The following is a 22,697-nucleotide window of genomic DNA, read 5'->3' as shown; positions in this document are numbered from 1 at the left end:
TAAAAGACTTCCTGGAAACAAATAATATCATCCCTCAACAACAATTCGGATTCCGCTCGCAACGATCCACAATGAACCCCATTCTAGAGCTTCACACCGATTCCACTCGATTCGCCAATCTCAAAGAGTGCACGGTCGCCGTCTTCCTGGACATAGAACGTGCATTCGACCGGGTTTGGCACGACGGACTTATCCACAAACTCATCAAACTCCGAGTAAATCCCCAGTTCATAACTCTATTAGACTCATTCCTACATAACCGAACCTGCAGAATCAAAATCCAAAACTCACTCTCCCAACCTGTCAACATCCGTGCCGGAGTTCCTCAAGGCTCCGTGCTCTCACCCATTCTATACTCCATATACTGCAGTGACTTTCCCATTACAGATACCCCCAGGACCAAGACGAGGATGTTCGCCGACGACACCGCGTTCTGGACATCCCACCGAGACCCCGAACGAGCCACCTCCACCATCCAGGAAGCACTCCGGCGATACGAGGCGTGGGCCAACAACTGGCGAGTCAAACCCAACCCCATAAAATCCCAATCCATCTGCATGACATATCCTGGTGCAACCTCGAAAAGACACAAATTTACACAATCGCGATTAACACTGCATGCCGAACAAATTCCACAACACAAAACAGTCAGATATTTGGGCATAACCTTTTCCGACAACTGCTCCCTAACCCCCGACCTAGAAACTACCCTCAAAAAAATCCGAAACCGCTCTAACCTCCTATCCCTAATACGCGGCCGTATCCACGGTTGCAATCCCCAAACCCTAAAACACACCTACAACACCTTTATCCGCCCAATTATCGACTACCGGGCCCCAATCTACGCGACCCTCTCCAAAAAATCCCTACACAAAATAACAGCATGCGAAAGAAAAATCCTCCGACGAGCTTTTAGACTCCACCCAAGATTCCCGTCAATGCACGTATACCAGCGTACAAACGCTACTCCCATCCCCGATCGCTTAAAAACCCTCCAGCAAAACTACGTCAAACGCACACTTAACAGCAACAACACCATAGCCATCGGTAACTTACACACCTCCTACAAATACCCAGCCGCTAACAACCGCTTATTACACCGCCTGCCGCGAGTCCCCAAAAACAAATTTAAACACGCACCCACCGCTCTCCTAGAAACCCTGTACCCTGATCTCCCTCAGGCTCTCCAGGAACTAGTTGAGCAAACGCCGATATCGCTGCGAGGACGCTGACGTCCCCGCCCCCGACACAGCCACTTCGCCGCCCCTCCCCCCCAGACCCACCACCGACACCTGGACTTGGACACCGACGACCACCCGACGACGACAACGACGACAACACACCACCGTTCTCTTTCAGCTTCCAGCCCTCCAGGACCAGGATGCAGGATGAACACCCACCCCCAAGGACCAAGGACCCATCATACGCTTAGATTAATTAGATCAATAGGAAATAGTTAGATAACCCTTGACATGTAAATATTTATTTAAGCCCACCACACTGTAAATGAAATATCTTAAGTACTAGTAAGTTAAATTCCAACCCAACAATGTTAAATTAGCCCAGCGCTGAAAAGGCCCTAAGCCTCAGCAGCGCCCCACTGACATGTAAATATCTTAAGGAAACAATGTAACCGTAAATGCTTGAATAAATGATTTAACCGTAAATTTAACCGTAACCGTTTTCGCCACTATTCAAATTCGATCGTGCGACCGATAACCATCGACTTTTTTTAATAACAAAAACAATCAGTTGTTCGGTAAAATGGCAGACGTAGAAAATCAAACAGCTTCCGCCGCGGTGACAGCTTCGGCCGCCGCCTCCTCCGCCGGAACGCCTCACGCCAAGAAGGAAAAGAAAGCGAAGAATCCCAGGAGCAAACCTTCCCATCCGCCGACTTCGGAGATGGTGACCAACGCCATCAAAGGTTTGAAAGAACGCGGCGGATCGTCCCTCCAGGCCATCAAAAAATTCGTCGCCGCCAACTACAAGGTCGACGCCGAAAAAGTTGCTCCGTTCATCAAGAAATACCTGAAAGGCGCCGTCGCTTCCGGTTCCCTCGTCCAGACGAAAGGCAAAGGTGCTTCCGGTTCTTTCAAGTTGGCCTCCACGACCGCCGGCGGTGCCAAAGCCGCCGCCTCCGCCGCCGAAAGGAAGAGGAAATCCGGCGCCGGCAGGACGAAGAAAGCCGCGATAGGCGCGGGAAAACGCGCTTCCGCCGGAGCCGCCGCCGCCGCCGGCGAGAAGGCGGCTTCTAAGGTTTCGAAGAAGACCGCGCCGAAAGCGAAAAAGGCCGCCGCCGAAAAGAAGACCGCTTCCGTGGCCAAAGCGAAGAAGGCCGCCGCCGCCGCTGCCAGCGCCTCCGCCGCAGAGAAGAAGGCCGCCGCCGCCGCTGCCGCCAGAGCGGCGTCGAAGGCGAAATCTCCTTCGAAAGCGAAAAGATCTAACAAGGCCGGACCCACGAAGAAACCGAAAGCTCCGAAACCCAAGTCCACCAAGGCCGTCTCCGCCAAAGCGAAGAAAGCCGCTTCTCCGAAAAGAAAAAAGTGAGCGTTCGAAGAAGATGATGACGACGACGTCGTTGTTGTTGTTTCCCGGCGGTGCTCCGATCGTACATATCGACGAAGGGGCACGCATAAATGGCCCTTTTCAGGGCCACAAATTTTTTTCAAACGAATTAAAATTTTCGCTCGACCATATAAATCGAATAATGAATGAATGAATGAATGAAAGAAAGAAAGAAAGAAAGAAAGAAATAAATGATTGATAAGATTGATTTGAATGAATGAATGAATGAATGAATTTGCATGCCTTAATTTTAATTTTTTATCTTTTATTTAAGTTTTCGAACGATTCTATTCTCGAAAAAGTTGCTTAATTTTTTATTCGTTAGGAAAAATATTGAGGTTCTGAAAAGAACCGATTTTTTTGTCTCTTTCGAAAAGAGAACTGACAGTTGAGAGATGACGGTGTGATTGATGGTCGGTCGATTTTTTTTTTTAAGCTCTTTCTCCGCGAATGCGTCTCGCCAGCTGGATGTCTTTGGGCATGATGGTGACGCGTTTGGCGTGGATGGCGCACAAGTTGGTATCTTCGAAGAGACCGACGAGGTAAGCTTCGCTAGCTTCCTGGAGAGCCATCACGGCGGAACTCTGGAAACGCAAGTCGGTCTTGAAGTCCTGGGCGATCTCCCTGACGAGACGTTGGAAGGGCAGTTTGCGGATCAAAAGTTCGGTGCTCTTCTGATAACGACGGATCTCTCGGAGAGCGACGGTTCCGGGCCTGTAACGATGGGGTTTCTTGACGCCGCCGGTCGCCGGTGCGCTTTTTCTCGCGGCCTTAGTGGCGAGCTGTTTTCTGGGGGCTTTTCCTCCCGTAGATTTACGAGCGGTCTGTTTTGTTCTTGCCATTTCGAAAAAATAAGCGAAAGATTAAAATCGATCGACGAACGAACACGCAGCAGACGGACGTTACGAACACGTTGACTGGAAATAACGGCCGACAGTCAGTCAACAGTCAAATACATTTATTTATAATATGGGTTTTACAGTGGGGTTCTTAGTCTAATTACAATCATAAGTGGTGCAGCTGAGGCTTAGGGCCTTTTCAGCACAGGTTTACATCGAGTCCTTAAGATATTTACATTTCATTCTTATAATTAAAGCTATTACTAAATAGAATATGTATTTGAAAATTGAAAAATTGGATAGTGGTTTATAAACTTAAACTTATTTACAATATATACAATATACAGTGGTCGTGGGGTCGGGTCCTTGGGAGGGGGGTGGATCATCTCAGAGAGAATGGAGTCTCTTCGACGATGGACTGGAGGGCTTCGGGTAGGTTTGGGTATAGTTTGGATAGTAGGGCTGTTGGGGGGTGTTTGTGTTTGGTTTTGGGTATTTTGGGAATGCGGTTTAGAAGGCGGTTATTGTTAGTTGGGTATTTGTGGGAAGTGTGAAGAGTTTGGATGGCTATTGTGTTGGTGGAGTTTAGGGTGCGGTGGATGTATTTCTGTTGGAGTTCGGTTAGTCGTGAAGCGATAGTGGGAGTTTTGGCGGTGGTGTGAACATGCGAGGAGGGGAATTTGTAGTCTAGTTTGAGGATTCTGCGTAGGATTTTTCGTTCGGATGTTAGGATTCTATTGAGAATTTGTTGGGAGAGGGAAGCATAGAGGGGGGCTCGGTATTCTATGACGGGCCGGATGAAGGATTTGTAGGTGTGTAGCAGGGTTTCTGTGTTGCAGCCGCGGATGCGGCCGCGGATTAGGTATAGGAGGTTGGCTCGGTTTCGGATCTTTTTTAGGGTGAGGTCGAGGTCAGCGAGGAGGGAGCAGGTTTGGGAGAAGGTGATACCGAGATATTTGATGGTTTTTTGTTTGGGGATGGGTTGGTTGTGTAGTGTTAGATTGGTTCGGGAGAAAGCGTATTGTTTGGGTATGGCATGTGGGTAGGAAATGAGGATTGATTGGGATTTTTTGGGATTGGGTGAGATTCTCCATTTGTTGGCCCATTCCTCGAATTTTCGGAGTAGCTGCTGGATGTTGGCGGCGGCTCGGGTGGGGCATTTGTTGGAGGACCAGAAGGCTGTGTCGTCTGCGAACATCCTGGTCTTGGTTCGTGTGTTGTCTGAAAAGGGAAAATCGCTGCAGTAAATCAAATACATAATGGGTGAGAGCACGGAGCCTTGGGGGACCCCGGCGTCTATGCTAACTTTTCTGGATTTGGTGTTCGAGATTTTTACATTGCAGGATCTGTTGGATAGGAATGAGTCCATGAGTAGGATGAAGGCGGGGTTGAGTTTTAGGGAGATTAGTTTATGGATTAGGCCGTCGTGCCAGACTTTGTCAAAAGCACGTTCTATGTCTAAAAAGACTGCGGCTGTGCACTCTTTGAGGTTTGAGTGTCTGGTGGTATCTGTGTGGAATTCTAGTAGGGGGTTGATGGTGGAGCGTTGGGATCTGAAGCCAAATTGTTGGTCTGGGAGAAGGTTGTGTGTTTCGAGGAGTGGGGCTAAACGTGATGCAAGGATTTTTTCAAAGATTTTGCCCATGATATTGAGGAGAGAAATTGGGCGATAAGATAAGGGGTCGTATTTGTCCTTGTCAGGTTTAGGGATCATGATCGTTGAAGCGGATTTCCACGCTATTGGAAAGTAGGAGGAGGAAATGCAGCTGTTGTAGATTGTAGTTAGGGCAAGTATTGCGGGTTCGGGGAGATTTTTCAGGAGGATGGCTTTTATTTCGTCGGGGCCGGGGGCTTTGGAGTTTTTTAGACTTTTGATAAAGGATGAGACTTCGTCTGGAGATGTTGGGTTTGATAGGTCATCGTCGGGTAGTGGCGCAAAGTTGGGTGGGCTTTCGCGGAAATCTTGGATTTCTTGGGAGACTTTGTCGAAGAATTTTTGGTTGAAATTGGGGTTTTGTGGAATTGAATGGATTGCTTGAAGTGTTTCCGCGAAAAGGTTTGCTTGATCTTGGTGGGAGGTTAGGAATGTACCGTTGTGTTTTAGGTAATGTGTTTTTTGTGGTTTTTGTCCGGTTAGTGTTTTGAAGGTGTTCCAGTACTCTTTCCCGTTTCTATAATCAAGTTTCGCGCACGTGTTTGACCATTGTTCTTCGCGGTACTGGTTGATGTCGCGGCGGATTTGTGCATTGAGGCGATTGAAATGTGTTTTAATGAAGGGGTCGCGGGTTCTGACAAATGTTCGAAAGAGTTTGCGTTTGTGTTTGATTAAATTTAGAATTCTTTGCGGAAGCGGGCGTTTGTCTATTGGGATGTGTTTGATTTTAACTGTGGTGTTTTTTGCTTGTGTTATTATGTCGGTTAAAAGTGTGACTTGATTGTCGATTATTTCCGGCTCGCGTGTTGGATTGATTTGAGGGAGATTTTCTACGATGTGTTTTTTGTATTTTTGCCAGTCGGCGTGTTTAAAGTCGAATATGGGTACATATGTTGGGGGTGGAGGAGGGGCGGGCAGAAGAATTTGGGTTGTTAGGGGTTGGTGGAATGAGGTTACTGTCGTGCCTATTGTGCAGGTCTCGTTTATTAGAGGGGTTAGTGTCTCGGTAACGAGAATGTGGTCGACGATTGAAGAGCCGTGGTGGTTTGTGAAGGTGGGTTGGCGATTTTTTGTGCGGTAGATGGGGAGGTTAATGAGGTTATTGACTAATGTGATGCCATTTCTGTTGAAATTATGATCGCCGAAGTCTTTGTGTCTTGCATTGAAGTCACCAAGTAGGATGGCGTTTGGAAGATTTGAGAAATATCGCAGCAGAGGGGTTGATATGTTTACTAACGGAGGGTTATAATAAGAAATTATGGTTATTGAGAGGTTGTGGATTAAGACATTTGCGGCTGTGGCTTCGAGGTCTGCGAGATTGTCTGGTAGAATGTGGGGCGAGGAAGGTATTTTAGATGATATTAGCAGTGCTGTTCCTCGAGCGTTTCGGATATTGGAGGGGCGGTGATAGGTTGTGAAGTTGTTGATTTTTATTTGGCGGGAAGTTTTTGTTTCCGTTAGTGCCAGGATTTGAATTTGGTCGGTTTCGATGAAGTGTTTAAGAGAGTGGTATTTGCGTTTTATTCCGTCGATGTTGACGGTGGAGATATTGATGAGATGGGGGGCGTCCTGCACTGGATTAGGCACGGGGGTGGGGGGTGGGACTGTGGCGGCGTGCTGGCTGGAGTCGCCAGCACGCTGAGAAGCGTTCGTTAGATTAGCCATCGAAGGTGAAATGGAGTCTGTTGCCAGACGGGTTGATGTTCGTTCGGAGGTTTAAGAACGATGCGGAGGTTTTTTCGATGACTCCTTGGATTTGGGGGCGTTGAAGGGGGAATAAGTCCATGAGGACAACTGTGAGGTAGGCCACGAGCTGTTTGGGGTGGATGATACTGGGATCTGGGGGAGCGACTGTGTCGGGTGACTCGACGGGGTCGGCGAAGAGTTCGGGGGGGTCTATGATGTGGAGCGGCATTATCGGGGTTTCGTCGGTGACGGCGAACTCCTTATAATTGGGGCATTTTAGTGACCATGCGGGGTGGTTTCCTTTGCAGAAAGGGCATTTGGGGTCGGTTGTTGGGCATTTGCCGGGAGGGTGGTTGTTAGGGCAGGTGGGGCAGATGAGGCGGTTGGGGCAGTTGGTGTTGTCGTGCCCACGTTGGAAGCAACGTGAACATTGGACTGGGATGGGGGTTGGGGGGTGGGACCGTTCACACTGGTGGTGTCGTCCGAATAGGGTGATTCCTTGGTTTAGCAAGGAATCGATAGTGGTGGTGTCGGAAGATGTCACTCTTATGAGAGAGGTGAATTGGTTGGTTTTTTTGGACTTAATGCGCCAAATTAAATTGAAGGGGAGATTGCGGCGGTCGAGTTCGGCCCTAATGTCCTGTTCGTTAGTGCCTAAGTCGACGGATTTAATGACGACTGAGAAGACGGCGGGTTTTTTCTCGGATGGTGGTCGGGGCATTTTGGGGGAGTTGAGCGCGATAAGCTCGATGTTGCTGCCGGTGGCGGTTTTTAATTTGTGGAGAAGGTCAGAAGGAGGAATTTGGGTGAGGACGAGAAGGCCGGTCTTGTTGGGGTTGATGATTAAATTGTGGATTCCTCGCACGTTAAGATGGGTGACGAGGAGATTATAGAATGTTTTTTGTTGGGCCACTTTTTCGGGGATATTTTTGAGATGAAACCTGAGTTTCACCGTTTGAGCGGAGGCTGACGAGGATGCTGTGGAGGATTTGGAGTGCATGGTGTTGTTCGTGATGGCTGTGGATGCAGGGGAAGCGCGTCCCGAAGGACTGCTACAAGCGGAGGAAGCTGAAGCTGAACAAACTGAATTGGACTCACCGGTTCGCTGCGTGTTGGCGTCGGCTTGATCTTCTGTTGCTGGTGGAGCTCTCTGGGGCGACGTTGCACGAATCGTGACGGTGCGACGACGTGACTTGGACCGCGTGCTGACAGACATACTGCCAGGTCGATGCGCAGATCGAGAATGACGGCCGACAGGGTCGCGGCGAACTTATATAACGTTCACCGCTACAAAGTCGCTCTCTGCGCGTGTCTATTGGTCGAGCGGGACCAGAAATGGGCGTAGCTCGGGAACGTTATAAAACGACGCCGAATTTCGTAATTTTCGCAGTTCCCTTTCGAACACCGTTCTGAATCCACGTCGCTCGCAAGCTTCTTCGAAGATATTCCAAGATGACCGGTAGAGGAAAAGGAGGCAAAGGCTTGGGAAAAGGTGGCGCGAAACGTCATCGCAAAGTCCTGCGCGACAACATCCAGGGCATAACGAAACCGGCCATCAGAAGATTGGCCCGTCGCGGCGGTGTGAAACGTATCTCCGGGTTGATCTACGAAGAAACCAGAGCCGTCCTCAAGGTGTTCCTCGAGAACGTGATCCGTGACGCCGTCACCTACACCGAACACGCCAAACGTAAGACCGTCACCGCCATGGACGTCGTCTACGCTTTGAAACGTCAAGGACGCACCCTCTACGGTTTCGGCGGTTAATTTTTTGCAATAGCAAGAAATTTAATCGTCGGTGATTTTGATTCTTTGACTTTTCCGTATATACGCCACGACAACAAACGAGATCGGAGAAAAAAAAAAACGGTTCTTTTCAGAACCACAAAATTTTTCTAACGAATAAAAAATTTCGCTTACTATATGTCGAGAATAAATAATGAATGAATGAATGAATGAATGAATGAATGGTTGGTTGTGTTGGTTTTTTTTAAAGAAATAATAATGACGATATAAAATGGAAAAACGAAAAAAATTAAATTAAAATCACGTATTTTTAAACGTTTGCAGTAAAATTCACGAAAAGTGACAGAGAGAAAGCTTAAAAATGAACGAACAATAAGAAAATATTAACGTTTTCGAATCGAAAAACGATTTCGTGTCATATAAAGTACTTTTCTTTCTTTCCATTTTTTTTTTTTTTTGTTTGTTTTCCATTAAGATAAGTTTGCGAGCATTTAATCGTTTGAAAAAAATTAGTGGCCCTGAGAAGGGCCGATGATGTGGGTTGTTGTTTTTCTTTTTTTTTCTCGGTAAAGCGGTCGTCCGTCCGGTCCGTTTCTTTAAAAAAAATGAAAAGAGTTTAAGGCTTCTTTTCGGTCTTCTTGGGCAAGAGGACCGCCTGGATGTTGGGCAGAACGCCGCCTTGGGCGATCGTCACTCCGGAAAGGAGCTTGTTCAACTCTTCGTCGTTCCTGATCGCCAACTGCAAATGTCTGGGAATGATCCTGGTCTTCTTGTTGTCTCTGGCGGCGTTTCCTGCCAACTCGAGAACTTCGGCGGCCAGATATTCCATGACGGCGGCGAGGTAGACGGGAGCTCCGGCACCGACGCGTTCGGCGTAGTTTCCTTTACGGAGGAGACGATGGATCCTGCCGACGGGGAACTGAAGACCGGCACGGCTCGAACGGGACTTCGCCTTTCCCTTGACTTTTCCTCCCTTTCCACGTCCTGACATTTTCTTTAATTTTCTTGCGAAAAACGAAATATAAACAAGATGATCGAGCGACGAGCGGCGACGACGAGACACGTAATCGACTGCTGCGTTATTCGGTTATGTATCGGACCGGCGGTCGCGGCTTAGGCTTTATACCCTCCGTGCGGTCGGTTCAGTTCGGCGCATAGGAAGGCTAGGACGAATGGGCGTGGCCTGAGTCGGTAGACGGTCCGTTATAAAAGTAGTCGCACGCGGGGTGATATTTTTATTCGTTCGTCGAGAACCGAGCGTAGCGTTGCGTTCTGTTCTGTTCTGTTAAACTCTTATCGAATATTCGAAGATGCCACCCAAGACTAGCGGTAAAGCCGCCAAGAAGGCCGGAAAGGCCCAAAAGAACATTTCGAAGAGCGACAAGAAGAAGAAGCGCAGGAGGAAGGAGAGCTACGCTATCTACATCTACAAGGTGTTGAAACAAGTACATCCCGACACCGGTATCTCGAGCAAGGCGATGTCCATCATGAACAGTTTCGTGAACGACATCTTCGAACGTATCGCCGCCGAAGCTTCCCGCCTCGCCCACTACAACAAACGTTCGACCATCACCTGCAGGGAGATTCAGACCGCCGTACGTCTCCTCTTGCCCGGTGAATTGGCCAAGCACGCCGTCTCCGAAGGTACCAAAGCCGTCACCAAGTACACCAGCTCCAAGTAGAATGATTTTGTTATCATTTCTGTCGTCGTCCGTCGTCCATCTTTCCGGAAAAAAAAAAAAAACAACAACAACAAACAAACAAATCGGTTCTTTTCAGAACCACAAATCGCATTCCTTACAAATAAGAGATTAACGAACCTCGAGAATGTTTCTTTCCCCTTTATTATTATTCGATTATTAAAATGAACGAATAAAATGATACTTTTCGTTTCGGGGTGTGCGATGTTTAAATTCCGTCCGCGATCGATTTCGGTTAGAGGTTTTCGAAATGAAGCTATGTTAAAAAACAGCGTTATATTTTTATCGATCGATTTTTATACGATATGTAAATAAGTCAGGTCACGGGAACGTACTTGTTTTTTTTTTTTCTTTCTTTTTTTCCCCCCGCCGCAAGAAGGAATTTATATTATTTATTTCTTCATAACGAAGCGCTGTGCTCTCTACGATCGATTTTATCAGGAAATCATAAGATCGAGAAGAAAACGGTCGCGTTTTTTATCATTATTTTAATACTAGAATTACGAAACTGATGCAAATCTATACTGGCCGTCTGTTCGAGGAACTCGCGTACGATAAATAACGCATGTTCCTAACAAAACGGCCGTTTTTTTGCATTTTCACGATCGAGCGTGAATAAATTTCAAATTAAAAGATATTTAATCATCGATTCGTTTCTTTTCGAGTCTTCCTGAATGATTCTGATCTCGTTGTCCATGTACGGCGTTCGTTTATAAGTTCTCGTCGTGCTTTAAATTTTATTTTATCGTCGCAGACATAAATATCCATTATTTTATAAACCTAGTAGAGTGTCGTTACGCGACACCTCGATCTGATCTGGACTTGTAAATTATTTTTTGGACTTAAAAAAAAAAAAAAAAAAAAAAAAAAAGAATAAGGGGGGTGTTCGCAATAGGGCAAAAGAAAAACAAAAAATCGGGCGGGAGCGGAATGTTTGAAAATTTCGAGTCGAAGGACGCGAGTGGAAAATCTTAGCGACTAACTTAAATTCTAAATTAAAAACTAGCTTAACTTATGACACACTTATAATAAACACATCGTTTTTTTTTTTACTAAAAACTAAAGTTTAACAAAAAGAAGAAGACAACGGCACGCGGTGTTCCCAAGCGGTCACCCATCCAAGTACTGACCGCGCCCGACGTTGCTTAACTTCGGTGATCGGACGAGAACCGGTGCTATCAACGTGGTATGGCCGTTGCCTGATGATAAGGGTAAAAAATGAGTAGAAATGGATCCGAGAAGTCGAAACGTCGAAGCAAAAGTGCCAAGATCCGACGAACGAACATCGAAGATCGAGGAGCGCAGCACAGCGCAGCGGTCTGCAACACAAAATACAAAACAAACAAACAAGCACATCACGCACGTACAACTAACAGACGAATGCCACCGACAGGATAGGGAAAGGACGACAAGACCGACAAAGAGACGAACCAGGCACATAAGGCACAATCACGGCGGACGTAGGTAAAAACAAACCATAAACCATCTTCGTCCGCCGGATTAATTACCCTACCGCCACCTGGCCACCTGTGTGTGAATGTAATCGTAAATATACGTAAAAAACAAGTCCTGGACAACATATATATAAATATAACCCAAAAAGCAGCATTTGCAATATTTTACAAACAACCGCCGTCATAAATTCGCCGTATCTCGATGGTTCATGAATGCTTTGAAAAACACTTGCCTTGATAATATAATAATGAAAGTGTAAGTGAATTGAATTAAAAAATAATAGTTGAAAGATGTTAAAATAGTTCGAAGTTCGTTCGTCTGTAAACAATAATAGATTAAATAAACTCCATAGAATGTAGTCTTTCAGATCTTCGAAAGAAGAAGGAAAAAAAAAAGAAAATAAAACTATGAAAAGCGGCCACAGGAAAGACAGAAAACGTATCGTACGTGAATCGAAGAAAGAATTTTCGTTCGCCGTCGGTGCGGTGCTGCGGGTTTCCGCGCTCGGTCCCGGCTCGAAAACGACACTCGAAACGAAGAAACTTTTGGAAAAATCCGCAAGGAAATTTTCGTCAGACGTGCAATTTCGATCGTCGATCGATCTCGTACGGAAAAAAATAAAAAAAATCCGAATTTCCTCGTCGTTTCGAGGTACGAGGAAACGACGAGACCGAATCATCTCGTCGCGCCTTCGACATGGAAATTTTTAATGTTCCCATCCTCGTACAGAGACGAGACCGCCACCGGAGGACGGCCGAAAGTCCGTTCCGTCGTTTTCGTTCGACGATCTACGTCGAAGGAGCCCCCCGTGCCCCAGGAGATCGTCGAAATCGGAAGAGTCGCTTCGAAGCGGTGACGATTTTGACCGTACCTTGCCTCTTTCGGAGGCGTTTTTTGACGAGAAAACGTCTTCCGATCGTCCCCGAGGGTGTAAAAAACCGGAAAGCATGGACGGAGGCTCACCTCGTCGAAGCGTCGTCACGGTGGCGGCGACGACGGACGTCGGAGCGTCGACGTCCACCTTCGGTACGTTGTTCGACTTTTGACAAGGTCTTCTTCGAGCGAGCGTCCGGACGGACGCCCTGCCGATTCGCCGATTCCCGCTTCGTCGAAAAATACTCGAATAAACGTCGAGGAAGGTCTGAGGCCGTGTTTCGTCCGTCTAACGACAAGGAGGCGGTGGTGACGGCGAAAAGAGAACGATGTCATCACCCGAAAGTCGAGCGCGAGGCCGCCGATTTCGAGCGAATTCCGTCAAAGTCGCGCGTTTAGTTTACAGTCCGCTTGGTTTACGTCGGGGACACTTAGACGTCGTTTTCGCCACTATGTCGTGAGTCGTCAGTTGGAGAGGAAGGTTGTCTGTTCCGGTGGTGAGTTTGCTTTTGCATATTTTTTGCTTTTGTGAATCTGCCGTCGTGCTGTGACCCAACGCTCCAGTGAAGTTCACCGAGTTCGCTGCGTTACTGTGCTTTTCAGCGCGCTATCGCTAGCATCCCTTGTGCAACGTTTCGCAACGTTTTCCATCGGCTACGCTGCTTTTTTTCAAAGCGATTAGTGGTCGATGTGGCACAAATAATTTCGCAACCACAACACGTCCCAGGCTCTGTCAGTGCCACCATGGCGCAGGCAGGGGCCCCAGGAGATGCCATGCTGTCGAGAATCTTGGCCATCGTGTCCAGGATGGAGGCAGCATTGAAGAAGCATGCCAGAAGGATCTCGAGGATCGAGAAGAAAATGGAGGAGGTCTACACCCCGGCCGAGACCTCCACCGACGATGACACCTCGGACTCGGACGAGTCCATGGACATCACGTCCGAAGAGGCCCCCCTGGAATCCCCCTTCGAGGAGGTCCCCACCGCCAGAGCTGGCGCAAAGAGGCCAGCCACCCCCACCCCCCAGCCAGTCTTCACGACTGGCAATATGTTCTCCGCCCTTAGCGGCGAGGAGCAAGCCCCCACGCCTTCCACTTCGGCCAAAAAGCCGAAAATTGCGTCTCCGCCCCCGACCGTGAAGCCCAAGCCACCAGCCAAGCCCGCGGCCACGGAGAAGCCAGCCCCATCTGCTGCTGGCAAGAAGCAGCAGAAAAATGCCAAGCCCCAGACAGCCCCCCATGCTGCCAAGCAGCAAAAGAAGCCCCAGCCCCAGCCCCCGGCAGGCCCAAGCCGGGACACCGCCAGGGCCAAGCCCGCCACCACCGCCGAGACCACCCCGGTCGTCGACGAGACCCCCGCCGAGCCCCGGCCCGAGCCCCAGGAGGAGACCATGGAGACGGAGGTCCCCGTGGTGACACCACGTCCCCCAACCACCCCGAAAAGCAGGATTCCGCCCATAATCCTGCGGGACGGCCAGAGATGGTCAGAAGTTTCGCGTCGGATGACGGATAACTCCATCCGGTATTCGAAGGCGAAATCCACCCCGGAAGGGGTGCGCATTCAGCCGGTCGAGGTGAGCGACTTCAGAAGCCTGGTAAGACTTCTGGACAACATGAAGGTGCAGTATCACACCTTCACGCTCCCGGAGGAGAAAACTCTCCGCGTAGTCATCCGCGGCATCGCCGTAGGAGTTGCCAGCCAGGAGGTGTTGGAAGACCTGGAGTCTCTGGGTCTCCAACCAATTCAGGTCAGTCGGATGAGCCGAAACGACCGCCCGATGCCCCTCGTCCTCGCCGAGATGCCTATGGCCAAGAAGGCCGAAGTTTTCGAGGTGAAGACACTTTGCGGCCTCTCCGTCAAGGTGGAGAAGCCCCATAAGAGGAAGGATGCTGCCCAGTGCCACCGCTGCCAGCGGTTCCACCACTCCCAGCGGAACTGCAGGGCCGAACACCGTTGCGTCAAGTGCGGCGCCGATCACCAGACCAGCGACTGCGAGAAGCAACGCAGGCAGCCCGCGAAATGCGCGAATTGTAGCGGGCCACACCCGGCCAGCTACAAGGGGTGTCCCAAGTTTCCCAAATCGCAGCAACAGAAGGCTTCCAAGAAGCCTCCCACATCGTCCAAGACGACCGCCCCCAGGACCGCCGCCCCCAAACGCGGTGCCCTCCCCAAGGCCACCCCAAAACCTAAACCCGCTCCCGTTCCCAAGAAGGTCGCCCTCACGGCTCGCCAACAGGCCGACCTGCAGCTCCAGAAGACCCAACTGATGACCGCCATCGCCGCCGCCAAGGACTCGCAGTCCATGGCGGAGAAAATGGCGGCATTCCTTCCCCTCCTTTTTAAAAATTAGATGGGTAGTACGCCACTAATTGTAAATTCATTACAGATCGCCTTCTGGAATGCCAATGGACTCCGGAGCGGGCGTTATGAACTCGAAGAGTTCATGGAAGACCACCAGCTCGATGCCATCCTCGTCAACGAGACGAACCTCCTGTGGGACTCCCGAGATCCCAAGATGCCGGGTTACACCTTGCACCGAACGGAACGACGGGACGGAAACGGGAGAGGAACGGCCATCTACGTAAGAAAAGAGATTAAACACTCTTCTTCTTACGTCCCCGATCTCCGACAACTAGAAGCGACGGCGGTAACCGTTGTGACTGCGAGAGGGCCTCTGCGCCTAATCGCTTGTTACAACAACTCCAACACGCTCCAGGTTGAAGACATCGCTGACCTCGTCGCAGGCGAAGAGGCCACCATCGCAGCTGGCGATTTCAACGCCAAGCATTCGGACTGGCACAGCCGCCAGAACAACGCGAACGGAAGGCGTCTCCTAACCTTCCTCCATAACACCGCGGAAGTAGACGTCATCTCCACCGAGGAACCGACGTTCTACCACCGAGCCCGACCAGATGCACCAGGTGATGTCTTGGACATTGCCCTCGTCAAGAATCTCCGACACGAAGTGGACGTCAACGTCGTCGACGAGCTCCACTCCGACCACCTCCCGGTGATTATGCGCATCGGGAACGAACCCAACGATCCCGCGGCCAACATAATCACGACCACGGACTGGACGAAATTCGCCGAACATATCAAGGGCAACTTTGGTGAGTTTGTAACGAATTTCCAGGACAGCGAGCAAGTCGAAAGAGCAACCCTGGACTACGAAAATCGTATCCGAGCCTCCATCGACGCGACCTCAATTCGACGCCCTGTGCGGCCATTCAAACGGCCCGCGATACCACAGCGTATCGCGAATCTCATCAGGGAAAAGAACAGAGCCAGACGAACAGCACGACGAACTGGAGAACAGGACGACCGGACTGCAGCGAACCGCCTCCAATGGGAAGTCCGGCGAGCACTGCTCAATCTTAGGAACGAGCAGTGGGAACAACGACTAGAATCCCTGAACACCGTGGACGGATCGACCTGGAAAATGGCCAATGCGCTGAGAAGCGACAAGCGGCCACTTCCACCGATCCACAGCGCGAACAACGGCATCGTCTTCACAGAAGAGGACAAAGCCGCCGCCTTCGCTCACAGTCTGGAGAACCAATGCCAGACGAACATCGACCCTGATGCAGATGACGAGCACCTGGACCTCGTCGAGGAAACCGTCGAAGAAATTCGAATGGCAGAACCCGACGAAGACGACCAGATCCGCGAAGTCCATCCCGACGAAATCCGCGAAATCATCCGACTCCTCAAACCCAGGAAAGCCCCAGGCCCAGATGGCATCCCGAACAAAGCATTGAAGAACCTCTCCGACGAAGCCATCGTCGCACTAGCAGGTATAATTAATGCAATGTTTAAATTCCGTCTTTTTCCAGCTAGGTGGAAAGAAGCCCACGTCATTTTCATCCCGAAACCGGGGAAAAATCACATTTTCCCGGAAAATCATCGACCCATCAGTCTCCTCTCGTCCGTGGGGAAGATCGCTGAACGTGTGATTCGGAAACGGCTAGCTGAGTTCGTCAACGAACGAGGCGTAGTCCCCGATGAACAGTTCGGTTTTCGCCCCCAACACTCAACCTCCGAACAACTCCTCCGAGTAGTCGAATTCGCCGCAAAATCAATTGAATGGAAACAATTGACTGGCGCGGTGTTCCTCGACGTTGCGAAGGCTTTCGACACCGTCTGGCATGATGGACTTGTTTACAAGCTTCACCAAGCAGGCGTGCCGTTGGCGATGGTGCAGCTCATCCAATCTTTCTTGGATTCCCGCACGTTTAAAGCACGCATTGGGCACGCTTTATCTGCGGAGCATCCAATTAGCGCAGGAGTCCCCCAGGGCTCGGCGCTTTCCCCGCTCCTGTACGCGGTTTTCACCGCGGACATACCCAAACTCCCCCGAACTAGCCTTGCGATCTACGCGGACGACACGGCTATCCTTACGCGCTCCAAAATGCCGCACCTCGTAACCTCCTACTTACAGGAGGCCGTGGATGCGCTGGAGGAGTGGTGCAAACGATGGCTCATTACAGTCAATCCAGAAAAGAGCACTGCGCTTCTTATCTCGAAAAGACGTACTGGGCCTGAAGGAAACGTCACGATGTTTAACCGGGTCATCCCTTGGCGGAGCCAAGCAAAATACCTAGGTGTCATCGTCGACAAACGGCTGTCCTTTATCCCTCATATTGACTACATCGTGGCCAATACGAACAAGATAAAGGGTTCGTTGTCAGCGCTGATCGGAAGGCGCAGTAAGGCGTCGATCAGGAACAAGTTGTTGCTGTATCGCGCCATCATCCGCCCCACCATGTCCTATGCTTCAATGGCCTGGAGCTATGAACCCTCCAAAACCCAGTTCCACCGTCTGGAAGTCATCCAGACGAAAATTCTCCGACAGGTTTTCAAAGCCCCATGGTTCGTCAGAAACGCCCAACTGCTCCGAGAGGCCAACCTCCCGCCGCTGAAGGAGTTCCTGCACGAAGTCGCCCTCCGAGCCTTCAGGAAAGCTGAAGAGCACCCCAACCCCCTGGTGCGAGAAGCCGTCGACTACGAGTTCGACGAGGAAGCCCCCCCCAGTCGCAAGCGGCCCCGTAGGGCGCTGCTTGAAGACCGAATCGGCAAGTAACACCACCTGCCGTCTCCACCGACCGGCCTTTCCCGGCCTTCCCAACTTCCCGACCGCATCGCCTCCAAGGTGTTGCACATCTAACGCCAGCGCATAGCGCATTGTTTCTGTTTCAGATCTCTCCACCGGCCGCAGGACCGCGAGGAAGAGCCGACGATGGGGGCCAACTCCTAGGCAATCAATAGCTCAACCGAGCTCGGTAGCGCAGCCCCCGCTGTGTCTACCGGGATGCGCGTTGTGGGTGTAAGGGACAATGTCCTGGTACCCGAGCAGAAGAAGGAGGGGTTTTAGGGCGGTAACCATTCCCCCAGTACCACCGTAGGCCGCAGAAGAGGCCAAGAACCATTACGGTGGTCTGCGTAGACATTTCCCCTCCACCAAAAAAAAAAAAAAAAAAAAAAAAATTTCGCCACTATTCAAATTCGATCGTGCGACCGATAACCATCGACTTTTTTTAATAACAAAAACAATCAGTTGTTCGGTAAAATGGCAGACGTAGAAAATCAAACAGCTTCCGCCGCGGTGACAGCTTCGGCCGCCGCCTCCTCCGCCGGAACGCCTCACGCCAAGAAGGAAAAGAAAGCGAAGAATCCCAGGAGCAAACCTTCCCATCCGCCGACTTCGGAGATGGTGACCAACGCCATCAAAGGTTTGAAAGAACGCGGCGGATCGTCCCTCCAGGCCATCAAAAAATTCGTCGCCGCCAACTACAAGGTCGACGCCGAAAAAGTTGCTCCGTTCATCAAGAAATACCTGAAAGGCGCCGTCGCTTCCGGTTCCCTCGTCCAGACGAAAGGCAAAGGTGCTTCCGGTTCTTTCAAGTTGGCCTCCACGACCGCCGGCGGTGCCAAAGCCGCCGCCTCCGCCGCCGAAAGGAAGAGGAAATCCGGCGCCGGCAGGACGAAGAAAGCCGCGATAGGCGCGGGAAAACGCGCTTCCGCCGGAGCCGCCGCCGCCGCCGGCGAGAAGGCGGCTTCTAAGGTTTCGAAGAAGACCGCGCCGAAAGCGAAAAAGGCCGCCGCCGAAAAGAAGACCGCTTCCGTGGCCAAAGCGAAGAAGGCCGCCGCCGCCGCTGCCAGCGCCTCCGCCGCAGAGAAGAAGGCCGCCGCCGCCGCTGCCGCCAGAGCGGCGTCGAAGGCGAAATCTCCTTCGAAAGCGAAAAGATCTAACAAGGCCGGACCCACGAAGAAACCGAAAGCTCCGAAACCCAAGTCCACCAAGGCCGTCTCCGCCAAAGCGAAGAAAGCCGCTTCTCCGAAAAGAAAAAAGTGAGCGTTCGAAGAAGATGATGACGACGACGTCGTTGTTGTTGTTTCCCGGCGGTGCTCCGATCGTACATATCGACGAAGGGGCACGCATAAATGGCCCTTTTCAGGGCCACAAATTTTTTTCAAACGAATTAAAATTTTCGCTCGACCATATAAATCGAATAATGAATGAATGAATGAAAGAAAGAAAGAAAGAAAGAAAGAAATAAATGATTGATAAGATTGATTTGAATGAATGAATGAATGAATGAATTTGCATGCCTTAATTTTAATTTTTTATCTTTTATTTAAGTTTTCGAACGATTCTATTCTCGAAAAAGTTGCTTAATTTTTTATTCGTTAGGAAAAATATTGAGGTTCTGAAAAGAACCGATTTTTTTGTCTCTTTCGAAAAGAGAACTGACAGTTGAGAGATGACGGTGTGATTGATGGTCGGTCGATTTTTTTTTTTAAGCTCTTTCTCCGCGAATGCGTCTCGCCAGCTGGATGTCTTTGGGCATGATGGTGACGCGTTTGGCGTGGATGGCGCACAAGTTGGTATCTTCGAAGAGACCGACGAGGTAAGCTTCGCTAGCTTCCTGGAGAGCCATCACGGCGGAACTCTGGAAACGCAAGTCGGTCTTGAAGTCCTGGGCGATCTCCCTGACGAGACGTTGGAAGGGCAGTTTGCGGATCAAAAGTTCGGTGCTCTTCTGATAACGACGGATCTCTCGGAGAGCGACGGTTCCGGGCCTGTAACGATGGGGTTTCTTGACGCCGCCGGTCGCCGGTGCGCTTTTTCTCGCGGCCTTAGTGGCGAGCTGTTTTCTGGGGGCTTTTCCTCCCGTAGATTTACGAGCGGTCTGTTTTGTTCTTGCCATTTCGAAAAAATAAGCGAAAGATTAAAATCGATCGACGAACGAACACGCAGCAGACGGACGTTACGAACACGTTGACTGGAAATAACGGCCGACGGGCTCGCGGCGAACCTTATATAACGTTCACCGCTACAAAGTCGCTCTCTGCGCGTGTCTATTGGTCGAGCGGGACCAGAAATGGGCGTAGCTCGGGAACGTTATAAAACGACGCCGAATTTCGTAATTTTCGCAGTTCCCTTTCGAACACCGTTCTGAATCCACGTCGCTCGCAAGCTTCTTCGAAGATATTCCAAGATGACCGGTAGAGGAAAAGGAGGCAAAGGCTTGGGAAAAGGTGGCGCGAAACGTCATCGCAAAGTCCTGCGCGACAACATCCAGGGCATAACGAAACCGGCCATCAGAAGATTGGCCCGTCGCGGCGGTGTGAAACGTATCTCCGGGTTGATCTACGAAGAAACCAGAGGCGTCCTCAAGGTGTTCCTCGAGAACGTGATCCGTGACGCCGTCACCTACACCGAACACGCCAAACGTAAGACCGTCACCGCCATGGACGTCGTCTACGCTTTGAAACGTCAAGGACGCACCCTCTACGGTTTCGGCGGTTAATTTTTTGCAATAGCAAGAAATCTAATCGTCGCTGATTTTGATTCTTTGACTTTTCCGTATATACGCCACGACAACAAACGAGATCGGAGAAAAAAAAAAAAACGGTTCTTTTCAGAACCACAAAATTTTTCTAACGAATAAAAAATTTCGCTTACTATATGTCGAGAATAAATAATGAATGAATGAATGAATGGTTGGTTGTGTTGGTTTTTTTTAAAGAAATAATAATGACGATATAAAATGGAAAAACGAAAAAAATTAAATTAAAATCACGTATTTTTAAACGTTTGCAGTAAAATTCACGAAAAGTGACAGAGAGAAAGCTTAAAAATGAACGAACAATAAGAAAATATTAACGTTTTCGAATCGAAAAACGATTTCGTGTCATATAAAGTACTTTTCTTTCTTTCCATTTTTTTTTTTTTTTGTTTGTTTTCCATTAAGATAAGTTTGCGAGCATTTAATCGTTTGAAAAAAATTAGTGGCCCTGAGAAGGGCCGATGATGTGGGTTGTTGTTTTTCTTTTTTTTTCTCGGTAAAGCGGTCGTCCGTCCGGTCCGTTTCTTTAAAAAAAATGAAAAGAGTTTAAGGCTTCTTTTCGGTCTTCTTGGGCAAGAGGACCGCCTGGATGTTGGGCAGAACGCCGCCTTGGGCGATCGTCACTCCGGAAAGGAGCTTGTTCAACTCTTCGTCGTTCCTGATCGCCAACTGCAAATGTCTGGGAATGATCCTGGTCTTCTTGTTGTCTCTGGCGGCGTTTCCTGCCAACTCGAGAACTTCGGCGGCCAGATATTCCATGACGGCGGCGAGGTAGACGGGAGCTCCGGCACCGACGCGTTCGGCGTAGTTTCCTTTACGGAGGAGACGATGGATCCTGCCGACGGGGAACTGAAGACCGGCACGGCTCGAACGGGACTTCGCCTTTCCCTTGACTTTTCCTCCCTTTCCACGTCCTGACATTTTCTTTAATTTTCTTGCGAAAAACGAAATATAAACAAGATGATCGAGCGACGAGCGGCGACGACACACGTAATCGACTGCTGCGTTATTCGGTTATGTATCGGACCGGCGGTCGCGGCTTAGGCTTTATACCCTCCGTGCGGTCGGTTCAGTTCGGCGCATAGGAAGGCTAGGACGAATGGGCGTGGCCTGAGTCGGTAGACGGTCCGTTATAAAAGTAGTCGCACGCGGGGTGATATTTTTATTCGTTCGTCGAGAACCGAGCGTAGCGTTGCGTTCTGTTCTGTTCTGTTAAACTCTTATCGAATATTCGAAGATGCCACCCAAGACTAGCGGTAAAGCCGCCAAGAAGGCCGGAAAGGCCCAAAAGAACATTTCGAAGAGCGACAAGAAGAAGAAGCGCAGGAGGAAGGAGAGCTACGCTATCTACATCTACAAGGTGTTGAAACAAGTACATCCCGACACCGGTATCTCGAGCAAGGCGATGTCCATCATGAACAGTTTCGTGAACGACATCTTCGAACGTATCGCCGCCGAAGCTTCCCGCCTCGCCCACTACAACAAACGTTCGACCATCACCAGCAGGGAGATTCAGACCGCCGTACGTCTCCTCTTGCCCGGTGAATTGGCCAAGCACGCCGTCTCCGAAGGTACCAAAGCCGTCACCAAGTACACCAGCTCCAAGTAGAATGATTTTGTTATCATTTCTGTCGTCGTCCGTCGTCCATCTTTCCGGAAAAAAAAAAAAAACAACAACAACAAACAAACAAATCGGTTCTTTTCAGAACCACAAATCGCATTCCTTACAAATAAGAGATTAACGAACCTCGAGAATGTTTCTTTCCCCTTTATTATTATTCGATTATTAAAATGAACGAATAAAATGATACTTTTCGTTTCGGGGTGTGCGATGTTTAAATTCCGTCCGCGATCGATTTCGGTTAGAGGTTTTCGAAATGAAGCTATGTTAAAAAACAGCGTTATATTTTTATCGATCGATTTTTATACGATATGTAAATAAGTCAGGTCACGGGAACGTACTTGTTTTTTTTTTCTTTCTTTTTTTCCCCCCGCCGCAAGAAGGAATTTATATTATTTATTTCTTCATAACGAAGCGCTGTGCTCTCTACGATCGATTTTATCAGGAAATCATAAGATCGAGAAGAAAACGGTCGCGTTTTTTATCATTATTTTAATACTAGAATTACGAAACTGATGCAAATCTATACTGGCCGTCTGTTCGAGGAACTCGCGTACGATAAATAACGCATGTTCCTAACAAAACGGCCGTTTTTTTGCATTTTCACGATCGAGCGTGAATAAATTTCAAATTAAAAGATCAAGCGTCGATTCGTTTCTTTTCGAGTCTTCCTGAATGATTCTGATCTCGTTGTCCATGTACGGCGTTC

General features: G+C 49.4%; 10 protein-coding genes and 1 non-coding gene across 12 annotated transcripts; 6 read left to right on the top strand and 5 right to left on the bottom strand.

The window, feature by feature from the left end:
- Positions 1 to 1,764: 1,764 nt before the first annotated feature.
- LOC135135949 (late histone H1-like) lies at positions 1,765 to 2,550 on the top strand. The gene has a single exon (XM_064065078.1). It carries the CDS (start codon positions 1,765 to 1,767, stop codon positions 2,548 to 2,550), a length of 786 nt encoding a protein of 261 aa, XP_063921148.1.
- A 411-nt stretch (positions 2,551 to 2,961) lies between these two features.
- LOC135135861 (histone H3) lies at positions 2,962 to 3,410 on the bottom strand. Its single transcript, XM_064064980.1, has one exon. It carries the CDS (start codon positions 3,408 to 3,410, stop codon positions 3,000 to 3,002), a length of 411 nt encoding a protein of 136 aa, XP_063921050.1. The 3' UTR covers positions 2,962 to 2,999.
- A 1,320-nt stretch (positions 3,411 to 4,730) lies between these two features.
- LOC135135862 (histone H2A-like) lies at positions 4,731 to 9,538 on the bottom strand. 2 transcript variants are annotated; one of them, XM_064064982.1, is made up of 3 exons: positions 9,118 to 9,538; positions 6,809 to 6,834; positions 4,731 to 4,859 (listed from the first exon to the last, which is right to left on the bottom strand). In XM_064064982.1, the coding sequence occupies exons 1-3, from the start codon at positions 9,479 to 9,481 to the stop codon at positions 4,824 to 4,826; spliced, it is 426 nt and encodes a 141-aa protein (XP_063921052.1). In that variant the 5' UTR covers positions 9,482 to 9,538; the 3' UTR covers positions 4,731 to 4,823. The 2 variants fall into 2 exon arrangements, with proteins under 2 accessions (XP_063921052.1, XP_063921051.1); XM_064064981.1 differs by lacking the exons at positions 4,731 to 4,859; positions 6,809 to 6,834 and adding an exon at positions 5,695 to 5,837 and having other exon boundaries at positions 9,114 to 9,538.
- On the top strand, positions 8,200 to 8,651 carry LOC135135864 (histone H4-like). The gene has a single exon (XM_064064985.1). The coding sequence runs from the start codon at positions 8,200 to 8,202 to the stop codon at positions 8,509 to 8,511; it is 312 nt and encodes a 103-aa protein (XP_063921055.1). The 3' UTR covers positions 8,512 to 8,651.
- Positions 9,539 to 9,800: 262 nt separating the features above from the next.
- LOC135135789 (histone H2B-like) lies at positions 9,801 to 10,172 on the top strand. The gene has a single exon (XM_064064909.1). The coding sequence runs from the start codon at positions 9,801 to 9,803 to the stop codon at positions 10,170 to 10,172; it is 372 nt and encodes a 123-aa protein (XP_063920979.1).
- Positions 10,173 to 11,271: 1,099 nt separating this feature from the next.
- LOC135135954 (5S ribosomal RNA) lies at positions 11,272 to 11,390 on the bottom strand. The gene has a single exon (XR_010281640.1). It is a non-coding gene; the product is annotated as a 5S ribosomal RNA (ribosomal RNA).
- A 6,693-nt stretch (positions 11,391 to 18,083) lies between these two features.
- Positions 18,084 to 18,869, top strand: LOC135135860 (late histone H1-like). Its single transcript, XM_064064979.1, has one exon. It carries the CDS (start codon positions 18,084 to 18,086, stop codon positions 18,867 to 18,869), a length of 786 nt encoding a protein of 261 aa, XP_063921049.1.
- A 407-nt stretch (positions 18,870 to 19,276) lies between these two features.
- Positions 19,277 to 22,488, bottom strand: LOC135135867 (histone H3). The gene is made up of 2 exons (XM_064064987.1): positions 22,476 to 22,488; positions 19,277 to 19,727 (listed from the first exon to the last, which is right to left on the bottom strand). The coding sequence occupies exon 2, from the start codon at positions 19,723 to 19,725 to the stop codon at positions 19,315 to 19,317; it is 411 nt and encodes a 136-aa protein (XP_063921057.1). The 5' UTR covers positions 19,726 to 19,727; positions 22,476 to 22,488; the 3' UTR covers positions 19,277 to 19,314.
- On the top strand, positions 20,017 to 20,328 carry LOC135135865 (histone H4). The gene has a single exon (XM_064064986.1). It carries the CDS (start codon positions 20,017 to 20,019, stop codon positions 20,326 to 20,328), a length of 312 nt encoding a protein of 103 aa, XP_063921056.1.
- Positions 20,914 to 21,365, bottom strand: LOC135135863 (histone H2A). Its single transcript, XM_064064984.1, has one exon. The coding sequence runs from the start codon at positions 21,286 to 21,288 to the stop codon at positions 20,914 to 20,916; it is 375 nt and encodes a 124-aa protein (XP_063921054.1). The 5' UTR covers positions 21,289 to 21,365.
- On the top strand, positions 21,605 to 21,995 carry LOC135135878 (histone H2B). The gene has a single exon (XM_064064998.1). It carries the CDS (start codon positions 21,605 to 21,607, stop codon positions 21,974 to 21,976), a length of 372 nt encoding a protein of 123 aa, XP_063921068.1. The 3' UTR covers positions 21,977 to 21,995.
- Positions 22,489 to 22,697: the final 209 nt, after the last annotated feature.

Source organism: Zophobas morio, unplaced genomic scaffold (genome assembly GCF_036711695.1).
Source record: "Zophobas morio isolate AGI-343-1 ecotype UQ-CSIRO unplaced genomic scaffold, CSIRO_AGI_Zmor_V1 ptg000025l, whole genome shotgun sequence".
In the NCBI taxonomy this organism is placed as follows: Eukaryota; Metazoa; Arthropoda; class Insecta; order Coleoptera; family Tenebrionidae; genus Zophobas; species Zophobas morio.
Note: the sequence above shows the minus strand (reverse complement) of the source record. Positions and strands in the feature narration are given on the sequence as shown.

Coding starts and splice junctions, on each gene's coding strand:
- LOC135135949 (XM_064065078.1), top strand. CDS start 1,765: ATGGCAGACGTAGAAAATCAAACAGCTTCCGCCGCGGTGACAGCTTCG.
- LOC135135861 (XM_064064980.1), bottom strand. CDS start 3,410: ATGGCAAGAACAAAACAGACCGCTCGTAAATCTACGGGAGGAAAAGCC.
- LOC135135864 (XM_064064985.1), top strand. CDS start 8,200: ATGACCGGTAGAGGAAAAGGAGGCAAAGGCTTGGGAAAAGGTGGCGCG.
- LOC135135862 (XM_064064982.1), bottom strand. CDS start 9,481: ATGTCAGGACGTGGAAAGGGAGGAAAAGTCAAGGGAAAGGCGAAGTCC. Junction 6,835..9,117: donor CTTGCCCAAGAAGACCGAAA/AGAAGCCTTAAA, acceptor TGGACTTATTCC/CCCTTCAACGCCCCCAAATC. Junction 4,860..6,808: donor AACGCCCCCAAATCCAAGGA/GTCATCGAAAAA, acceptor TTTTAGACATAG/AACGTGCTTTTGACAAAGTC.
- LOC135135789 (XM_064064909.1), top strand. CDS start 9,801: ATGCCACCCAAGACTAGCGGTAAAGCCGCCAAGAAGGCCGGAAAGGCC.
- LOC135135860 (XM_064064979.1), top strand. CDS start 18,084: ATGGCAGACGTAGAAAATCAAACAGCTTCCGCCGCGGTGACAGCTTCG.
- LOC135135867 (XM_064064987.1), bottom strand. CDS start 19,725: ATGGCAAGAACAAAACAGACCGCTCGTAAATCTACGGGAGGAAAAGCC.
- LOC135135865 (XM_064064986.1), top strand. CDS start 20,017: ATGACCGGTAGAGGAAAAGGAGGCAAAGGCTTGGGAAAAGGTGGCGCG.
- LOC135135863 (XM_064064984.1), bottom strand. CDS start 21,288: ATGTCAGGACGTGGAAAGGGAGGAAAAGTCAAGGGAAAGGCGAAGTCC.
- LOC135135878 (XM_064064998.1), top strand. CDS start 21,605: ATGCCACCCAAGACTAGCGGTAAAGCCGCCAAGAAGGCCGGAAAGGCC.